The sequence below is a fragment of the Nicotiana tomentosiformis genome, chromosome 8 (genome assembly GCF_000390325.3).
Source record: "Nicotiana tomentosiformis chromosome 8, ASM39032v3, whole genome shotgun sequence".
NCBI lineage: Eukaryota > Viridiplantae > Streptophyta > Magnoliopsida > Solanales > Solanaceae > Nicotiana > Nicotiana tomentosiformis.
The window spans coordinates 101,200,504-101,220,651 of record NC_090819.1 but is presented as its reverse complement, the minus strand read 5'-3'; the positions used below and the strand labels follow the sequence as shown (position 1 = coordinate 101,220,651).

At 34.2% G+C, this 20,148-nt stretch overlaps 1 protein-coding gene across 1 annotated transcript; it reads right to left on the bottom strand.

Moving 5' to 3' along the window:
• Positions 1-6,198: 6,198 nt before the first annotated feature.
• LOC104110846 (omega-amidase, chloroplastic-like) lies at positions 6,199-17,989 on the bottom strand. The gene is made up of 10 exons (XM_009620404.4): positions 17,607-17,989; positions 17,291-17,407; positions 16,367-16,591; positions 15,384-15,477; positions 15,036-15,110; positions 7,766-7,844; positions 7,553-7,568; positions 6,917-6,997; positions 6,685-6,767; positions 6,199-6,574 (listed from the first exon to the last, which is right to left on the bottom strand). The coding sequence occupies exons 1-10, from the start codon at positions 17,880-17,882 to the stop codon at positions 6,496-6,498; spliced, it is 1,125 nt and encodes a 374-aa protein (XP_009618699.1). The 5' UTR covers positions 17,883-17,989; the 3' UTR covers positions 6,199-6,495.
• Between the last annotated feature and the right edge of the window lie 2,159 nt (positions 17,990-20,148).

The window sequence follows — 20,148 nt, the reverse complement described above, 5'->3', positions numbered from 1 at the left end:
AAATTGTGCTACTTTATCAGACTTCTAATGCAAATATTAAACCCATATATGACGAAATTATAACAAGGCATCCATAGACTTGGGTTGAGTTACTTCCTTTATTTATTTAATTAGCTGAATCGGATCAATTTTCATCAATTTAAGCAACTTAAACTCTTTTTTAATTTTGATTTTATAACTCAAACATATTTTAAATTATATTTATATGATTATTTAAAAGCATAAATAATTTATACCAAATGTTGAACGACTAAAATAACCTCGAAATATTGATTGACTTTTATAACCTTAGATATTTGTATAATTTAAAGATATAATTGTAAATCGCTGATTTTTTTCTTTTCATTTAAACTAGGCATACACTGAGACTACATAGCCGATTTTGGGTCAAATTCTTTTTTTGGACTCTACTTCTCGCTGCATACTTCTTCTTGCTAACCTACTATTTGTTGGACAACAATATGCCAATTTTGGTTAAATTCTTGGTTTGGTCTCTACCACCTACTTTTTCCTCCTAGCTTATTCCATTTTCACAACAAAACAATATGCTTCCTTATTTAATTTTTCACTTTGTGTAGGATTCAGATTTATTGTATGACTCTATGTACAAAAAGAATAAGCCAGTTATTCCTATTAAAGATGTCGTTGTTCCACATTATTCGTTGTTCTCTAACGGTATTGGTGTAGGAAGAAATAAATTTCTCCAAAAATATTATTAGTTCTCTCTATTGTTCTCGTTTTTCGCAATTGAGTAACGCTTTAGGGTCATGTATGAATTACAGAGAAAAACAATGACATCTTAACTTTTATTGTAATTGTTTTGTGTCGTACTTTTTATATTTCGTCATAATTTTTAGTTTTGGTTATCAAAGTCTTTTATATTAACGTAGTATTTAAGTTTAAATTTTATACTTTTAGAGATCAATGATCTCTGTCATTTCAACTAATGTTAGTGTAACAATATTAATTTTCAGCATTACCTTTAGAGAAACTCTGGTAGGGGCAATGAAACAAAGTGGTTCAATGCCCTTAGTAATCGAGAATTTGTATGGTTTAAAACTTCAAGAATCCGTTGGTCATCGTATGCAAAAAGAAACTTAGAATTTGATTGTTTTTAGACTTCCTCATAAATTCATATTAGACAAAGGGTCAATACATTATTTAATATCTTAGAGATAATATATAGATTATTCAACCAAATTAGATATTATTTTGCAGCTGTTGTGTATTGGGCATTTTGTTAGCTTGTAGACAATAAATACATTAATTAACAATATTAGATAATATTTTGCACACACACACACACATATATATATATATATATATATATATATATATATATATATATATATATATATATATATATATATATATATATATATATTTGTATCCCTTCATATAAATAATTGACTAAACCATCATGTGTCATTATTAGCGTGCAACGCACGTTCATAGAAACTAAAACTAACCCGCTCACGAATGTTAGGAAGTTAAATGTTAAGAGACAAAAATATCCTCGAAAAGCTGATCCTTTTTGCCCTTTAAAGTTAATATTTCCTATGTAGCAATTTAATGATGGGTATAAATATAATTTTGGGTTAGGACTAAGTAACCTTTTTTCTGTTGGGATTCAATTCATTCTAAAATATAAATTTTTCCTTCAAAGAAACAACTCCATAATTGGATAAAATTATTACATTTAGAATTATAATATTACTTATATGAGAAATGTTGGCAAAAACAAATTTCTACGAGCATGTAAAAAGATTTGTCATATTATATATAATTGTCCCTAATTTTGTTATTTATCACAATCAATCAGTTTGTTCGTGTAAAATTATAGAAGTTTTAAAACTTTATTTCTTGTCTCAAATTTATTAGTAAAGACTCCTGCATACTCATTCTAATCAAATAATTTAATTTCTACTAAGTAATTGCGCTTTGAACTCTAAGAAATCAACCCGTTCAAACCAAAATATATAAAAGTAAGACAAAAGTTTTCTCCGAGCTAGATTTATTACCTCATTTTATAAATATAACCACAATAAGAACAAAAACCTAACTACACTTGGCTTAGTCATTTATGCACTACCGTAATTGTTTTTTTAAAAAAATGAACATGACAATATTTCACTTCAATAGAACTTAATTATAAAAATTGAGACCAAAACACCACAGGAATATAGCTACACTAAATTTAAATTTTTGGCGTTATTGCTCATTATTAGGGTTAGTCTTTCTTTTGATCTTCTTATTATGTAGAAATCATAATGGACATATGTATTTTCAAGCATGTGTTTATATCCAAAATTTAACTTTCATCATAGACGACGAAGGATATACTCTTAAATATATCTGAAAATAATTACACGTATGCTTGTGTATTGCAATGACAATAAACAAAATACATAACCAAATAATTTAAATGTTGGACTATATTTGATGAAACATATTTTAATACAACAACTATTATATGTTATATTTTAAGAAAGATATCAATATCGACAACAAGATTTCTAATCAAATCAAAGCAACCAAAGAATTATAAGGGATCAAACATAAAAAAATATCATATATAAAGAGTATTAGATAAGATATGATTATATCTCATTTTTCTATAAATACATATATCATTCGCAGGTTCAATAATATCGAATTATTATAAATTCAAGTATTATGTAAGTGTAATAACATTTGAAAAGTATGAATATCATAATTTTTAGTAATCAAATATCAACGTGCAATTGTTATCGGACGCACGTTCATAGAAACTAGTTATTATAAAAGCACGAATAATTTATGGTAAATGTTGAACGACTAAAATATCCCTAATACATTAATCGACTTTTATGCCCTTAAGTATTTGTACAATTCAAGGATCTAACTATAAATTACCTAATGATAAAATTCTTTTCCAATTTAAACTACACATACACCGACCCTACAAAGTTGAATTAGAAAGGAACGTCCATAATTTTCTTTTTAAAAAATCGTTGTTCCTAATTACAACAAATATGTAATTGTGGGAGAATAGGAGAGTCCTTCGTGGAGAGATTTTTTTCTTTCTTATTTACATTAGAAATTTTAAGAACTCTTTCTTACTTTTTTATTGTGTAAGGAACTTCAGGTAAATTTCATTTATTCCTGGAAAGTGATTTATTTTTATGTACATGTTAGGAATTTTTTTGTAAATACTGATTTTTTTCATTCTACTAAAATATCACGATTCCTTCTTGAATAAGTGTTTTTTCCCTTTCACAATAGGATATTTGGAAAGTTCTTCGATACCTTTTATTTATTTAGTTAAAAACTTACAGAATGTTTTCTTACTTTAAAAGCTATTTCTTCCTTTTCGGTTAGTGATTTTTATCAAGTTCATTTAATTTAGTGAAGGAAATGAATAATTTATGAAAACTTTTCTATCGTGAATTCCTACATTCAATCAGAGACGGAATTAGAATTTCAAGCTTACGAGTTCGGAATTTTAATAGCCTTAAGTTACTAGGTTCTAAATTAATAATTTATACATATTCAACGATTTTTTTAAGACAAATACAGGGTTTCGAACCAAAGCTATTGGGTTCGACTTAACCCGCTCTCCGCACTCTAGCTCTGCCCTTGCATCCTATCACAGGTTATTCACTTAAGAAATACTTAAGAGAGAACAAATCGCAGACATACACACCTAAGAGTTCTACACAACCACACATATATTAAAACGTTAAATGTTGGTTGACGAAAATATTCCGAAAATATTGAACAACAATTATAACCTTTAAAAGTGAAATTATTCTTTTAAATATGTAACTCCATATTGTACAAAATTGTATTATATTTATTTTAATTCTACCTAACGCTAGGAGTTTGAAACCAAATTGAATTTTTTGGTTGATTAGGACAATATCGATTCCGACTCTTGTTCGAAGAGTCTCCCGAAGCAGAAGTTACATGGAACTAAAACTTTTTCTCAGTTACAAGTTTGAATCCTTTTGGTACACAACCAAACGCAATTTCATCCATCTAAAATATATTTCTACATAATGGCGGCTCTATTTAAAAAGCATAATATACTGAGAATGCCACAAAATTTTAAAAACTTGACCTTTTTTAATTAATGGATATCAATTATATCTCTAATATTTTTTATTCAATTTTATTTTTTCCTTAATTCTGCATATTATATTATAATATTTGACATAAGATATTACGAACATAGAGACTAATTAATCAAAAAGCGATAATATTGAATGCGAATAAATTTATTGTTTTCCCGATGTATGCCACATTAACCCATGAGCATATAATAGTCTCGTGAGAATCAACCAATTGTTAAATGTCAAAAATTTGAACTCAAGAAGTTGAATTATAATAATCTTCTAATAACCAATACTCAGTTAGGCTTCCGTTAACAAGATGAAAAAGAAGGAGCATGCATATTATATTGTACAAAACCAGAGTTGCTTATATTTTCAAGGGAAAAAAGTTCTTCAAAATTGTCAAATAAAGCATACCATAATGATATATTCTCTACAATAAAATCAAGTTTGGCGCGATAGACTGATAGTTTTACACTCTTTTGTCAAGAAGGCCTATTCATTCAATTTGTTTCTCTTAATTTTCACAATGGATCCATACCAGTAGATATTAAAATTATTCTCGTATTTTCTTATTCTTAGATTTATATTATTACTTATTATTATTATTTTTTTTTGCTTCGCTTACTTTCACTGCATTTATTTTTATGACTTCTCCACTACTGTATTTTTTACAAAAACTATTGTGATTATGTGCTTTCCTTGAGTCGATGGTCTATTAAAAGCAATCTCCCGACCTTCACAGGATAAGTAACACTATCCTTTTTATACCGTGATTACAGGACTATACTGTGTCAGTATGTTATTATTATTATTATTATTGTAATTTTCACAATGGATCTACAAGTTTTGGAATAAAGAAAGTACTTTGAGAAAAGAAAAAGGGAAAAAGAAGAAAGAAGATAAATAGATGGTGAACTGTTGGACAGAGAAGTGGTTACAGATCCCAAGGGGAAGAAGATGAAGTCATGATCATCAAAAAATGAAACGAATTACTCTTTTCTCGACAAAAGCTTACACACTGATCACTCTATCTCCTGATCAAAGCACCCTTCTTTTTCTTCTTCTTCTTGACAGCAAATTCTTCTTCTTTTGTCTGTCTATGTCTATTTCTATACTCTTTGCTCCACGTGCAACTGCAGTCTATTCTTTTTTCCCTGTCATCACGTGCCCTCTGCGTGCCTTCACATCAAAATCCCCCAAACGAATGTGCAACTACACCATCAAGAGGTTAGGATTTTGGTTTCCTTCATTTGCTATCCTTTCATTTTCAATCGATAAGTCTCGAGTTCGACTCCGGAAAATGAACACAAGTAAGGTAGAGTGTACGTAGACCTTATTCCTGCCTTTAAGAAGGCAGAGAGGTTGTTTCCGATAGATCCTCGACTCAGTAAACACAGACCTTACCCTTTACTTTTAAGAAGACAGAGATATTGTATCCCGTAGACCATCGGCTCAAGAAGAAAAAATAACAAGCAAACCAATTTGACAGCCGAAGCAAAAATACAAAACTAACACTAAGTAATGCGATTAAAAACCCGAAACAACAAGTAATAACAGAAACTAAGGATTTTGGTGAAAAGCACAATAAATATATTGATAAAGAGTGTAATCTATCTAGTGAATTTCGAATACTAGATACCTAAAAAAGTTTAAGCAAGTGTGTGACCACATTGATGTCCACTCTTATTTGATGGATCTCCTAGATAATTTGAAACCAGCATAGGTTGTAGAATCCCAAGGTACAGAACATCAACGTCGAAAATGATTTAGCTGTTTAATGGATATTTTTAGGACTAATCCATTAGGAAAGACAGTTTCTCCGTCAACTCAAAATAAATGAAAAGATGACTCTGTTTGGTCAAAGTTGATATTTCTAAAGCTGTGATAGCTTATAGATTGGTGCAAGATGAGATGTACCAGCAAGTAGGGTCACTGTTGTCTAGAGAACAATTATATGACCTCCTATAGTTACATCTCCTGAAAAGCAAATGTTTCCTTGAGATTGTTAACTAATCGAAATCCAGGAACAAGTTTCCTTTTCATCTTAACTTCCTGTTTATAAAATGACTCAGTGCAGCTTATTTAGGGAGCTTGATGTTGATTTCATTGACATAAGAGCAGCATAGCAATTATATTCCAAACCGAACACAGTACAATCACCGGAACAATAGATAATACATGAACAATCGGTATACCTTATTGCACATAATGTCCCTACTGCATCAGAATATGTTGCTAATCCAAAGTTGAAGATTAAATTAAGGATGATTGACAAGAACTCTGATGTATTGACAATCATCTTTTCTAGATATGATCCCCATCTCCATAGAACTTCAGTTCTCAAGCAAAACTATCATCTTTTAGTGTCATCATTACACTCCTTGCAACATAACTAGCATTACTGAGAACTTGACCTTTGTACATCTACCAACTGGTAAAGATCACCACGCCTTTGCTTCTTTAATGGAAGGTTTGTCCTGGATATCAAATTTGACAATGATTCATATGTTTAGTGTAGAAGTCCCATAATAGTTGCAATTGCAAAGAACGTAAAAAAGAAACACACAGTAGGTGCATGGAATCTCACCTCCTCAGCTCAATTTGTGAATAGTCAATCTCCGAGATGATTATTGCCTCGTCATGTTCAGTCGTCGCCAGCACTTCTCCGAACTGCCAAATATATATCAATGAATCAGAGTGGTAGTTACAACTAATGGCACCCTTCTCTTTGTAAACGGAGAAGCCTATTCTCTCTTTAAATCAGAGGACTCATTTGTTTATTTTCACACGTCATACGGACATAAAATATGATCACTTACTGGTCCAACTAATGTGGAATGCCCCCAAGCCACATATCCAGCACCAGCATCTCGAGCAGGTGAACATGTTGCAACATATAGCTGAAACAAGTATATTTATTTTTTACAACAAAGCATATAAAAATATTCAAGACCATTGTGTTTTTTAAATTTTCTATACAGATACCGGTGCACAAGACCATTGTGTGTCATCTGAATGGTAAAGCTAGGTACTCTAATTACAATTAGAGTTTGCTTCCAGTAAACTCATAGATTTACCTTTGCTGTAGCTACCCTTGCCCTGTTCCTTCTACTTCTTGGGTTCCATTATATTCGATTTTAAACTCATTTCCAAGACAAAAAAGTTAGAGTCAATCCAAGTAATGACAATTACTGGAAATATACAAACCCTGGATAAACATCTGTGTTCGTTCATCCTATCCTATCCTGAGATATTTCATGCACCATATGGTAACGATACACTTTCTCGGTTTATGTGGAAAACAATGACATTATAAGGCGAAAACAGTTCAAGGTGTTAGGTATATTAACATGAAGAATAAAAATGGTGCTGCACCAAAAAGGTGAGAAGCATCTCAAGCCTTTCACTTTTAAACCTTTCCAAAGGAATGTGATTATATAGGAATTCCGTTATACCTGATTATCAACTGCCCTGCATGAGAAAAAGGCACAGATTAGTGATGTCAGATGCGGTGCTATTGGAGTTAGGATTATGAAGGATTTAACATAGATATTTTTTTTTTAAATAAACAAAATTTAAGAGAGAGATGCAACAGCTATTTGCCTATTCAGCCAAATGACCTAGATGTTTGACAACAGAACTACTTCACTTGAAGACATTCATATTACCTTGCCCTTTGCAGTAACTCCCAGTGCAGTGGTCCTGTAGTCATGTTGAATGCCCCAGGATAGCAGATCAGATGAGCACCTGGAAATCACAACTTTCAATCATAGGATTCACTGACAAAGATAATGATAGTGGAGAAACTATTGATAAGCAGCCATGAGAAATTACTGATAAGCTGCCACTGATGTTAGGCAGGATCCATGGTATTATGCATAAACTTCATCAATTTCATTTGCTCTTTCAAGTGATCCTGCATAGCACTCCTCCGGTTCATTTGCTCTTTTTTCTTTTCAGGCAATTGGGGCATATGCAGGAACACTAAATATACCCGCAACAACACAATCTTTTCTTTCCTCACCCTTTTTTCCAATAGAAGCAACTCCTCTGCCATCGTCATAACTAAAAACCTTCCCCCTACCATTATCATCATAAAAATGCATTTCTCTACCATCATCATAACCAAAATGTTTCTCTCCTACAGTATCACCATCAAGAATAACTTCTCCTCCTATTCTACCATCTCCACCAACAGATTTTTCTGGTGTACTATCATCTCCTCCAACCACATGTCTGTATCCAATTGGTAGGGTTTGCACACTACACTTCTCTATCTTAAAGACACCACCCAAATGTCTTAAGACTGTCACTCCATCCAACTCTTTACTTAGGTTATCCATCATCATGTCCTCTTTGTCTGGTGAAAGATTTTGGATGTAAGCCTCTAGTGGGTTGCTCTAGTGGTAAGCACCCTCCACTTCCAACCAAGAGGTTGTGAGTTCGAGTCACCCCAAGAGCAAGGTGGGGAGTTCTTGAAGGGAGGGAGCCGAGGGTCTATCGGAAACAGCCTCTCTACCCCGGGGTAGGGGTAAGGTCTTTGTACACGCTACCCTCCCCAGACCCCACTAGTGGGATTATACTGGGTTGTTGTTGTTGTTGTTGTTGTTGGATGTAAGCCTCCCCCTTTCCAGGATATTAGAGGCATGCTTGAAACATCCTATAAATGTTTAAATCACTTTATGCAGAATGTTTTAAACATTTACAGGATGTTTCAAGCATCCACCAGAATGAGCCTTACCGGATCATCTTTGATTTAAAATGGATCGGGCCTGTCTTTTTCTACTTTTTCAAACAACCACCTCTTCATCCTTGGCAATGTCTTTCCTTTCTTTTGGTTGCAATTGAGGTATGGCTTGAAACGCCGAAGCTTACATTGTGTGATAAAAAAATAAATAGAAAATTATGTAAATATTACAAAAATAGAAAAAATGAACAAGATTTATTTAGTTACCATGAATGCCCAAGGAAATTCGTAGAGATTATACGAGTCATATTAGATTGCTGATGCTCTTTCATATGATAATCAACAGTCAAGCGAAAATTATTTCGGCCCTATGAATAATTGTAGAAAGCCTCTTCTGTGGAGGCCAGTCTGACTGTATTTTCATGAACGCCAGAAGTTTTGATCTTTTGCCTACAAAATGCAGTGGAGAAACCAAAACAAGCATAGTGCATACTTGAATTTGATCATCTCAAACATTGTTTTAGAAGTCGCAGGCCTCTTTCATTCGGTAATAAGTTAGCACAAATCTTCACCACCAAGAAGGTACTTTTCAATCTTCGAATTAGTATAAGAATGTCCACAGTTGAGTCAATTCATTATGGCAAACTCACGAAGGCCAAAGCGGACTAATAATATTTTGTAATTAAATCATAACTCCTGGGTCTTCTTGCAGAACACTCTACGGAGTAGAAGGCCATGCACCATAGATGCTTGAAACAATGGCCTCTCAGGCAAATCCAAAGGTGTCCAAAAGGACTACTCCTAAACTTGTTTTCGAGGTCCTCATCCTTCAACCAAATTCTGAACTCACCTATACCTGCTACTCCTAACGAGGATATTACAGTGATCTTCTTGTTGAAGGTCTTATTTTGTCCAAAAATGTCTTAAATTTTGAACCATGAAAGTTCCGACCGAAGCTTTAAGATTTCAACCTCGCAACTGTCACCCTTATCTTTAGGCATCTCAACCTGTACATGACTTAAAAATGTTTAAAATCTCTTTACAGTCATTTTTAATAAGCAGGGTTGTGAAAAACGGTCGCTTCCTCGCTTAAAGCGAGAAGCGAAGCGACCCTTTACCCGCTTTGTTCTATGAAGCGACTCAGGTAGACAAAAGTGTGCGCTTCCTACTAAAAAGCGAGAAGTGAAGCGACCGCTTCTTTGTTTTAAACAGCTGCCAGCCTAGTTAATTAAAAAAGAAGGGTTTTCAGTGTTCTTTTATTAAAACACGACCAGCAGCAACAGAGATTCTAAAGAGGCGACTAGGGTTCCCCCCTCCTCCTCCTCCTTCTGCCTCTCCCTCTCCCTCTCCCTCTCCTTCTCCTTCTCCTCCTCCTCCTCCTCCTTCTCCTTCTTCTTCTTCTTCTTCTTCTTCTTCTTCTTCTTCTTCTTCTTCTTCTTCTTCTCACTCTTTCAGCGTCCAAATAGCAGCGAAATGCTGGAAAATTTTCTTTCTCAGTCTTCTCCTCTTCATTGAAATGCTGCCCAGTTCTTCTTTCATTGTTTTTATGCTGCCCAGCTTTTAACAGAATGGTATACTGCCCTTCCTCTTATTTTTATATCTTTTATTCTTAGTTCTTATTGCCTTTTTTATGTGTTATGTAGTTGTTCTTTTATGCTGCCCAACTTTAATTGATGCTACTCTTTAGTTTTTACATTGAAATATTGAACATTTACTTACAGTTACATGTGTTGTCTATGCAATATTTATTTTAATTTTTTTTTTTAAATTCCGCTTCACTTCAAAAAAGCGAGCGCTTCGCTTCTCGCTTCTCGCTTTAAGCAAAATGGGGGTTGTCGCTTTTCCTCGCTTCACGCTCTTCACAACACTGTTAATGAGAGATGTTTGAAACATATTGAGCTTACCTCACCAGATTTAAAAAGTGCATTATCATTCTTTCTCTTTTTTCTGCCTCTTTTTATTCTCTTGAAGCTTTTTTTCTCTTGGTTTCAAGATAAAATCTTCATCTTCAGAGGTCTCTTCTATTCCTTCTCTTTAAAAGCTACTATTTTCTCTTCTGATTCTTTATCATCAACAAATGTCTTCTTTTTCAACGGTTGTTATCTGCTCTTTTGATTTTTCATCAACTTCTATCTCCTCTTCTATTTCTTTCTCTGTTTCCTTTTCTCTTCTATTTCTTTCTCCTTATCCTCTTCTTTCTCTTCTCCAGCATTCTCTCCTTCTACTATTTCGTCAGCAGTGTCTACTCCTTCCTGATTATTCTATCCTCCTCCTACTACTACTACCTTCTGAAGAGGCGTGGTGACTTCCACTTCAGTTACAGTGGCATTGATTATTGTATCTCATCTGCCTGTGATATCCAAATTTGTTTGTTGGGTCTTTTAGAAGGAGAGTCGCCTCTTTTTAGAACAATCAATGCTCACTATAGCAGAAATGGAAGCCACACCTCTTCAGGTAGTAGTAGGAGGACAAAATAATCAGGAAGGAGGAGACACGGTTGATGAAGTAGTAGAAGGAGAGAATGTTGGAGAAGAGGAACAAGAGAAAGAAAAAGAGAAAGAAGGGGATAAAGAGAAAGAAAAAGAAAAGGAAAAAGAAAGCAAGAGAAGAGGAAACAAAAGAGGACGCAGAAGTTAACGATGACAAATCAAAAGACGAGACATCAACCGTTGAAGGAGAAGAAAGGCAAGAGGGGCAATTGTTGATCACGAAGAATCAGACGATGGAACAGTAATTGTGAAAGGAGAAGAAATAGAAGATGAGACCTCTGGAGATGAAGATTTTATGTTGAAACCAAGAGAAAAAGAAGCTTCAAGAGAATAAGAGGCAGAAAGAAGAAAAAAGAGAAAAAATGATAATACACCTTATCAATCTGATGATGTAAACTCAATATATTTCAAACATCTCTCGATATGTTTGAAACATCTCTATGTACAAATGACTGTAAAGAGATATTTTTTAATTATTAAATTAATTGTCCTTGTGCCTTTTATTAATAAACATTATTAAATCATGTACAAGTTGAGATGCCCAAAGATGAGGACAGTTGCGAGGTTGAAATCTTACAGCTTCGATCGGAACTTACACAGTTAAAATTCAAGATATTTTTGGATGATAATGAGACCTTCAGCAAGATCACAGTGGAATCCTCATTAGAATTAGCAGGTATGGGTGAGTTCGGAAATTTGTTGAGGGATCAGGGCCTCGAAAACAAGTTTAGGAGTAGTCCTGTCGAACACTTTTTGGATTTGCCAGAGAGGCCACTGTTTCAGGCTACATAGTGCATGGCCTTCTACTCCGTAGAGTGCTCTGCGAGAAGACCCAGGAGTTATGGTTTAATTATAAAAGATTATAAGTCCGCTTAAGCCTTTGTGTGTTTGCCATAATGACTAGACTCAACTGCGGACATTCTTACAATAATTCGAAGATTGAAAAGTACTTTCTTGATTGTGAAGATTTGTGGCAACTTATTAACAAAGGAAAAAGGTTTGTGACTTGTAAAACAGTGTTTGAGATGATCATATTCAAATCCATAAAAATTAGAAACTATCCACTATGCTGCATTTTGTTGGCAAAGGATCAGAACTATGGTGTTTATGAAAATACAGTCAGATTGGCCTCCACAAAAGACTTTCTACAATTATCCATGGGACCGAAATAGTTTATGCTTGACTGTGATTATCTTATGGAAGATATGAAAGAACATCAATAATCTAAGAGTGACTCGCATAACCTCTACGGATTTCCTTGGGCATTCATGGTACCTAAATAAATCTTCTTCATTATTTCTATTTTGTGTAATTTATATAATTTTTTATTTTTTATCACCAATGTAGGCTTGGGCGTTTAAAGCCATACCTCAATTGCGGCAAAAACAAATTAAAAAAAGATAAGTCTGATCCAATTCAAATCAAAGATAATCCGATAAGGCTCATTCGGGTGGATGTTTCAAAGATGTTTGAAACATCTTTCAAACATCATGTAGATGTTTCTGCAGAAAGTGTTTTAAACATGTATAGGATGTTTCAAGTATGACCCTAATATCTTTGCTTATAAATCCTTCTGTTCCCTTCCCAGGTAGTGCACCATTTTCTTTACTCTACAAAGGCTGAAAAGGGGGAGGCTTTACATCCAAAATTTAGTTATTTTACTCTACAAAGAGAACATGATGATCGATAGCCTAAGTAAAGAGTTGGATGGAGTGATAGTCTTAAGACATTTGGGTGGTGCCCTTAAGATAGAGAAGGGTAGTTTGTAAACCCCACAAATTGAAGATAACCATGTGGTTAGAGGAGATGCAGGAGAAAAATCTGTTGGTGGAGATGGTAGAATAGGAGAAGTTGTTCGTGACGATGATGGTGATGGTACAAGAGAAGAACATTTTGGTTATGATGATGGTAGAGAAATGCATTTTGATGATGATAATGGCAGGAGGAAGGATTTTAGTTATGATGATGGCAGAAGAGTTGCTTCTATTGGAAAAAGGGGTGAGGAAATAAAGATCGTGTTGTTGCGGGTACATCTAGTGTCCACTGCCCCTGCATATGCCCCAATTGTCTAGAAATGGAAAAATAGTAAATTAACTGGAGGAATGCTATGCAGGATCAGTTGAAAGAGCAACTGAAAATGATGAAGTTTATGAACATGTTTGTTTCTCAATGAACAAAAGACGGAAACAATTAACAGTGTATGTTGAGAATTCCACACAAGTGTGGCAATTAGGTTACTATTCCTTGATCATATTAATTGCATGATATATCTAAAACTAAATTAGTCTATTTAATAATTGCATCGGTTAGGGTGGGTTAGAATCCCACATTGGTTGGGGAATGGGTTGGTGGTCTCCTTATATGGACTTGGGCAATCTTCCCCTCATGAGCTAGCTTTTAGGTTGAGTTAGGACAAAGTGTCATATCTTACCGCATCCAATTATGATAACGCATTTACTCATTGTATCATGGTGCTTTCTAGTTCCAGATACTCAAGCCCTACTATCTTTCTGTTTATTTTGCAATTCTTATCTTCTCTTCCTTGTCAGTTCACTTCATCTTTTTATACACAATCATTCGTGAATAATCTTCTCAGAACTATGGTCTAGTGTTATTCAAAGAACTAGAATTGAAATGGAGGCATGAACCTTTTGCAATGATTTAAGACCCGTCTCCTTTTAGGTTCTCCCGTGGATTTCCCACAAATATTCTGCAGGTCATATGAGTTATGACTATAAGGAGAAATTGATTGGTTCAATTCTTCTTTTCTTTTCTAGTGGTTGACGCTAAACTATAAATTTTTCTAATGTTGTGGTTCATTAAATTGAAATTCTCTCCATAATGCTTCTCCATTCTAGATCATCTTTGCCTTGATACTGCTACTTATGAACTAGGCCCTTTTCTCCCATCATATATAAGAGATAGCATATAGAGGCTGAATTACGAAGCAAAACCAAGAGCTTCAGCAGTTAGATTCAATGAAATAGCTGAATTTACCCTTTTTACTCCTAAATTCACCATACTGCACTGAACGCGGATATGGACATGTATTTCGATCACTTGGTGTATGAATGTTAGCCCTAGGATGTTCTAAATATTGTCAAAACATTTGCCTTTTGGACCTCTCACAATGCATTCAAGAGTGACATTTTTCTTTTCTTTTTCTTTTTGAGCAGTTGCATTCAAGATTTATATTGTGAATAAATTATCAATTTCAGCAGTGAAAACAGAAGTGTTGTAAGTGGTCTGGAATTCCTTGTAATGTACAAATTACTTTAGTTTAAGTCTCTAGGTCACTCTTTGCAAATGAATCGGAAGCTTCTGCTGTGTACTTATTTCAAAGCATGCACAATGCTGTACCAAGGTTAGAAACACATACCATATTTCAATGTCGTAATGAAACATATGTTGTATCATTACTAAATAGTCTACACCTCCTACTAGACCAAAAGTAAAGCATTGGGTCAAACTCTTCTTTGGTATCAAGGCAATAGCTATGAATAGTCATCGACTTCCGGAAAAACCAAGCATACATTTTAGAAAGAATCCAATGGTGGAAATTGGTTGTAAGCATACAGAATGCTTCCCGCTAATAAAGCCGAAGACATTACTCATTAGCACTACGGTATAAATCACCAAAACACAACACATTATGGTGAGATGAACTAGTATTAGGTTTAAAGAAAAAGTTTACATACATAAACAGTCAGCAATTGAAAACTCCCAGTCACTTGCAAAAAGCTAATAAAGGAAAATACACACCTCTTGCTGCATATAGCATGGCCAATTCCTGAAAGCGAATGTCGTAGCAAATCCCTATACCAATTCGGCCAACCTCTGCAGAAATATAGTTATAATCATTTCTCAAAAGCACTGGATGGATGCATCAATTAACTTAGAAATACAGAAAAGGAAAATATTCATGCTCTTCAATGAAGCAGAAGACAATGTAATGAAATCAATCAAAATACGGAACATAAACAAGCAGTTAAAGTTATTATATTAACTGGAGGAACTTTCAGAACACTGGAGCAGTCTCTGACACTAGATTATGAGTAATTTGGTTAATTTATTACCATAGTATGTCAGAAAGTAAGATGGAGAAAATACCTGTATCCACAACAGTTGGAGTCTCTCCTGCTGTAAGCGTCTTTGACTCCTTAAAGGTTATTTTACCAGGAATATCAATGTCAAAAAGATGTATCTGCAAAGACATCAAAGCGTCAGAAATTTTGCAGAGTTCCCATCTTCTTGATTTTCCCAAAAAACTACTAGATATGTTTTTTTCCCTTGGTGACTAGACTTACTTAGCCAATGTGCACATGCCATTATGCAAAGCAAAAATTGGCATTGTAATTCTACTATTTCACTCCAACCTATAACTCTGTGTGAACAGTTGCAGAAATACTTCTATTCATACTAAAAAGGCTTACAACTGGACGACCGTGGACAGTTTATAGGTTGGCTCCCCACGTCTGTATTATTAGTTCCCGGCCCTTTTATCGCAGAACTGTACTACCATTAAGATTTCGGTAAAATCTAATAGAGTTCCTGATTTCAACAAAATAAATAAAAGTAAAACAAAATATAATGGAGTTCCTCAAATGCAGAAAATAGGCAAAACTTGACTAATCTCAGTTTATTCTCTTATCTTTTTTTCCAAAAATTCTTTAATTAAACTCAAAAATCATCTATTCTGTCCAGATCACTGGGAGTACTCTTTTGAGTGTAAAATAGCATTATCAAGATGCTTTTCAACCCAGAAAAGTAAAAATAAAGAGAACAAAAAAACCCCTCATATTTGTCAGATATAAATACGTAGTAATATTAAACAGAAATTATGAGGGACTGGACCAAGTAACACTCACAGATCTGTGCATCAAGAAATGAATGTCTGACTACACTCTGCAACATCATTCAATTTCTAAATCCGAAAACCAAGATTATACACTCAGTATAATCTTGTAGTATTGAAGCTTATAGTTTACATAATTGATTGAGCAAATGACAATTACTTTCTTAGTTTCTTCTAGATCTCAGTGGCAAAGCTAAAGCTACATGCCCTCACGACAACAAGAGAGGTGTCTGCTTACCTTTCTGTGCTTAGCTTTCAACTTTCCATCAGCATCGAAAACGCAGCAAGTATTATACAACTTGTCCCCACTGCGTTCAGGTATAGAGCCTCCCACTATTGTGATCTTCAGAAGTCGAGCTACTTCAGAGAGCATGGCAGTTGATGGAGATGCATCAGAACCAGCATCAATGTCTTCAGCATAAATTGGGAAGCTATCATTTGAATATGGACTATTCCATATTTCCTAGCAAAAAGCAAAGCCCAATAGTAAGCTAAAATCAATTGCTGTAAACTTTCAATGGCAGTTAATAGCCAAGCCATTGCAGAAAGGTCCGCTTCAGGTAGCAAAATCTACATAAGAAAACATCTCTTTGTTGTCTCACCATAAGATTAAGTCAGAATTCTTACCATAAACTAGGAAAGGACATGACGAGATACTCAAAGTGAATCTACGTAACAGCCCTCGTACAAGATGAGACAATGGTACGCACATTTCCTCTCCACTAATGAATTGGTATAAAGATTACAAACATATTTAGACATATGAAAGAAGTGCAGCTTTCATAGGAATTTGCATGTTAATAGGAAGGCTAATTTAAGATTGAAACAGCATAATATCTGGAACTCATTTAGCTACTGTTATACAGTGTCCTATGTTGGTTGTATAAAGTGCTTCAAAAGAATTTTATAACGGCCTTGTCCTACTCTGCCCAATGTCTTAAAATTTTGGATTGGATGCTCAGATTATTTGATGGTCACATCGATATATTAGGCTATTAGACGATGGAAATATTAGACTTTATAACTGAGTTGCCCACCATAACGAACTCTAAGTATGCATACAAAAATTTACAGTTGCGGCAATCAGACAGAGTATAACTACTGATATATGTATAGAACAAGAAACAGCTGCATTGAAAGAACAAATTAAATGTGAACTCACAGGCAAAACAACAAGCTTAGCCCCCTTCTGAGCAGCCTCCTCAATTGCTGTTCGAGCATGAATAATATTCCTTTCCTTATCTGATGTCACTGCTAATTGACATAGCCCAATCTTAAACTGCTCATTCAACATCAAATTCACATATCAAAAATGGATTAAACAAAATTCACCTTTCAAATCAACTATTACCACAACCCAACTTAGGTGAGTGAGGCTGGTAATTTTCAATTCAATTAAATGAAGTTAAATTAACTAAACTATTTAAATAAAAAAAATCACTTATACATGCGCGCGCGCACACACACATAAAGGAGACCTTGGTGATGGAAGGTGAGGGCAATTGGAGAGCGGGAGGAACCCTAGCTTGTTCAGGCTTGAAAGAGGAAGACATGGAAGAAGCTGATGTAGTGAGGGTTGTACGTGCTGAAAACTGCAAATTGTTGCTTCGAGTGGTTGTACGATTTGGAATGATGTGAAAGGGACGATGGAGCAGGAGTGAGGGTGTAAGCCGTACGATGGACCCAGAAATGGAGGATCCAATCACTGAAGAAGAAGAAAGGGTTGAAGACAAGAAGACGAATCCAATTCTCATTTCAACTTCAATTTCTCTTCATTTTCATTTTCATTTTCTGCTCAAAGCCAAAGTTACACCTTGTTTGGAGTATATTGTATTTTTATCCAAAACTTGTTTTGATTGTTTATTTTAAATTAATTTTATTGTATTATTAAATTTATTGTTTCAGAATAATGAAAAGCCTGAAACAATCAAAGGTGTGCTGAGATTGTTTCATATTTTTCTTTTCAATTCTAATCTTACTTATTGCTCCATAATTATATTTTGCCCTTTATCCTATTTTATACTTACTCCACCAAATACGTATCGATCGTCTCACTTCAAGTTGTGGTTCATTCTTAACCTTGCAAGTCATTAAAATAATGTCAGTGATTTGCAAATACCTATCACATTTTAGTTCTCAAACTATTTTTCTCTATCTAGGGCTCACGTTATATTTCTACTTTAATATACAAATTTGTTTTTGTTGTTCCTGTCTCCGAACTGTTTATGTTATAATTAAAATTTATATTGATCACGTTTTATTTATTGAATTTTTTGTGCTCGGCTATATGTCAAACTGGAGTAAGCCTTCGCAATTGGCACATAAATGTTCTTGTCTGTTGGATGTCATTTTAAGAAAAAACTGTTATAAAATAAAAGCAACTTAGTAAAACATGAACAAGACATGTTGTTATAAAATAAAAGTAATTTAGTAAAACATGAACAAGAAATGTGCATGAAAAGTGAAGAAAAATATATCATTGAATATGTCATTAAGCATAGAAATATGTCATTAAATATGTCATTAAGCATTTGAGAAGATCATGGAGGAAGAGTAGACATCCACCATAATTTAATTTTTCTTATAACACTCCCCCTTGGATGTCCATAGATAATGTGCCTCGTTAAAAACTTATTAGGAAAAAACCCTATGGGAAAAAAAATCCAAGTGAAGGAAAAAGAGTACACATGTTTAGAAATACGCCTTTTGGTTGCCTCGTTAAAACCCTTGGAAGAAAAACTCAGTGGGACAAAATCTTGTAAGGGAAAAAGAGTACAACGCATATTAACTCCCCCTGATGAGAGCATCAATTCACATCCTTGAGCCTTCACATCTCAATCTTGTACACTAGTTTCTTGAAGGTTGACGTCGGTAGAGATTTGATGAACAAATCAGCCATATTATCATTTGAACGGATCTGTTGCACATTGATATCACCATTCTTTTGAAGATCATGTGTAAAAAATAACTTTGGTGAAATGTGCTTTGTCCTATCCCCTTTTATGAATCCTCCCTTCAACTGGGCTATGCATGCTGCATTGTCTTCATACAAAATTGTGGGTAGTTTGTCACACTTCAAACCACATTTGTCTCAAATAAGGTATATTATAAACCTCAACCATACACATTCTCGACTTGCTTCATGAATAGCAGTTATCTCAGCATGACTAAATGAAGTAGCCACGATTGATTGCTTAGTCGATCGCCAAAATATGGCAGTGTCTCTATATGTAAACACATAGCCTGTTTGAGATCGAGCCTTGTGTGAGTCATATAAATACCCAGTATCGGCATAACCAACAAGATCGGGACTGCAATCATTGTCATAAAATAATTCCATATCGGTAGTCCCTTTTTAGATACCGCAATATGTGTTTGATTCCATTTCAATATCTCCTTGTAGGAGCAAAGCTATATCTTGTTAAGACATTAACTGAAAAAGTTATGTCAGACCTTGTAATGTTAGAAAGATACATTAGTGCACCAATTGCACTAAGATATGGTACTCCGGGATCAAGAAGCTCTTCATTATTTTCATGAGGTCGGAATGGATGTGCTTTATCCATATATAATCACTTTAAAATCATTTTAGTGTATGCTGGTTGATGGGCAAAAATTTTATCTTTCATATACTTAATTTGTAGACCAAGACAAAATTTTGTCTTTCCAAGATCTTTCATTTCAAATTCTTTCTTTAAATAGTCTACTGCTTTAGGAAACTCCCTAGGAGTTCCAATGATATTTAAATCATCAACATACACGGTGATTATAATAAATTTAGATCCGGATCTTTTTATAAAGACACAAGGACAAATTGAATCATTCTTGTACCCTTCTTTCAACAAGTACTCACTCAGGCGATTATACCACATGCGCCCTGATTGTTTCAATCCGTATAAGAATTTTTGAAGCTTTATTTAATAAATTTCTTGAAAACCTTAATATGCTTCAGAACAATTTAAATCCTCAATGATTTTCATTATACGCATATCACATTTTTCTTGTACTGCCAGATTAAAA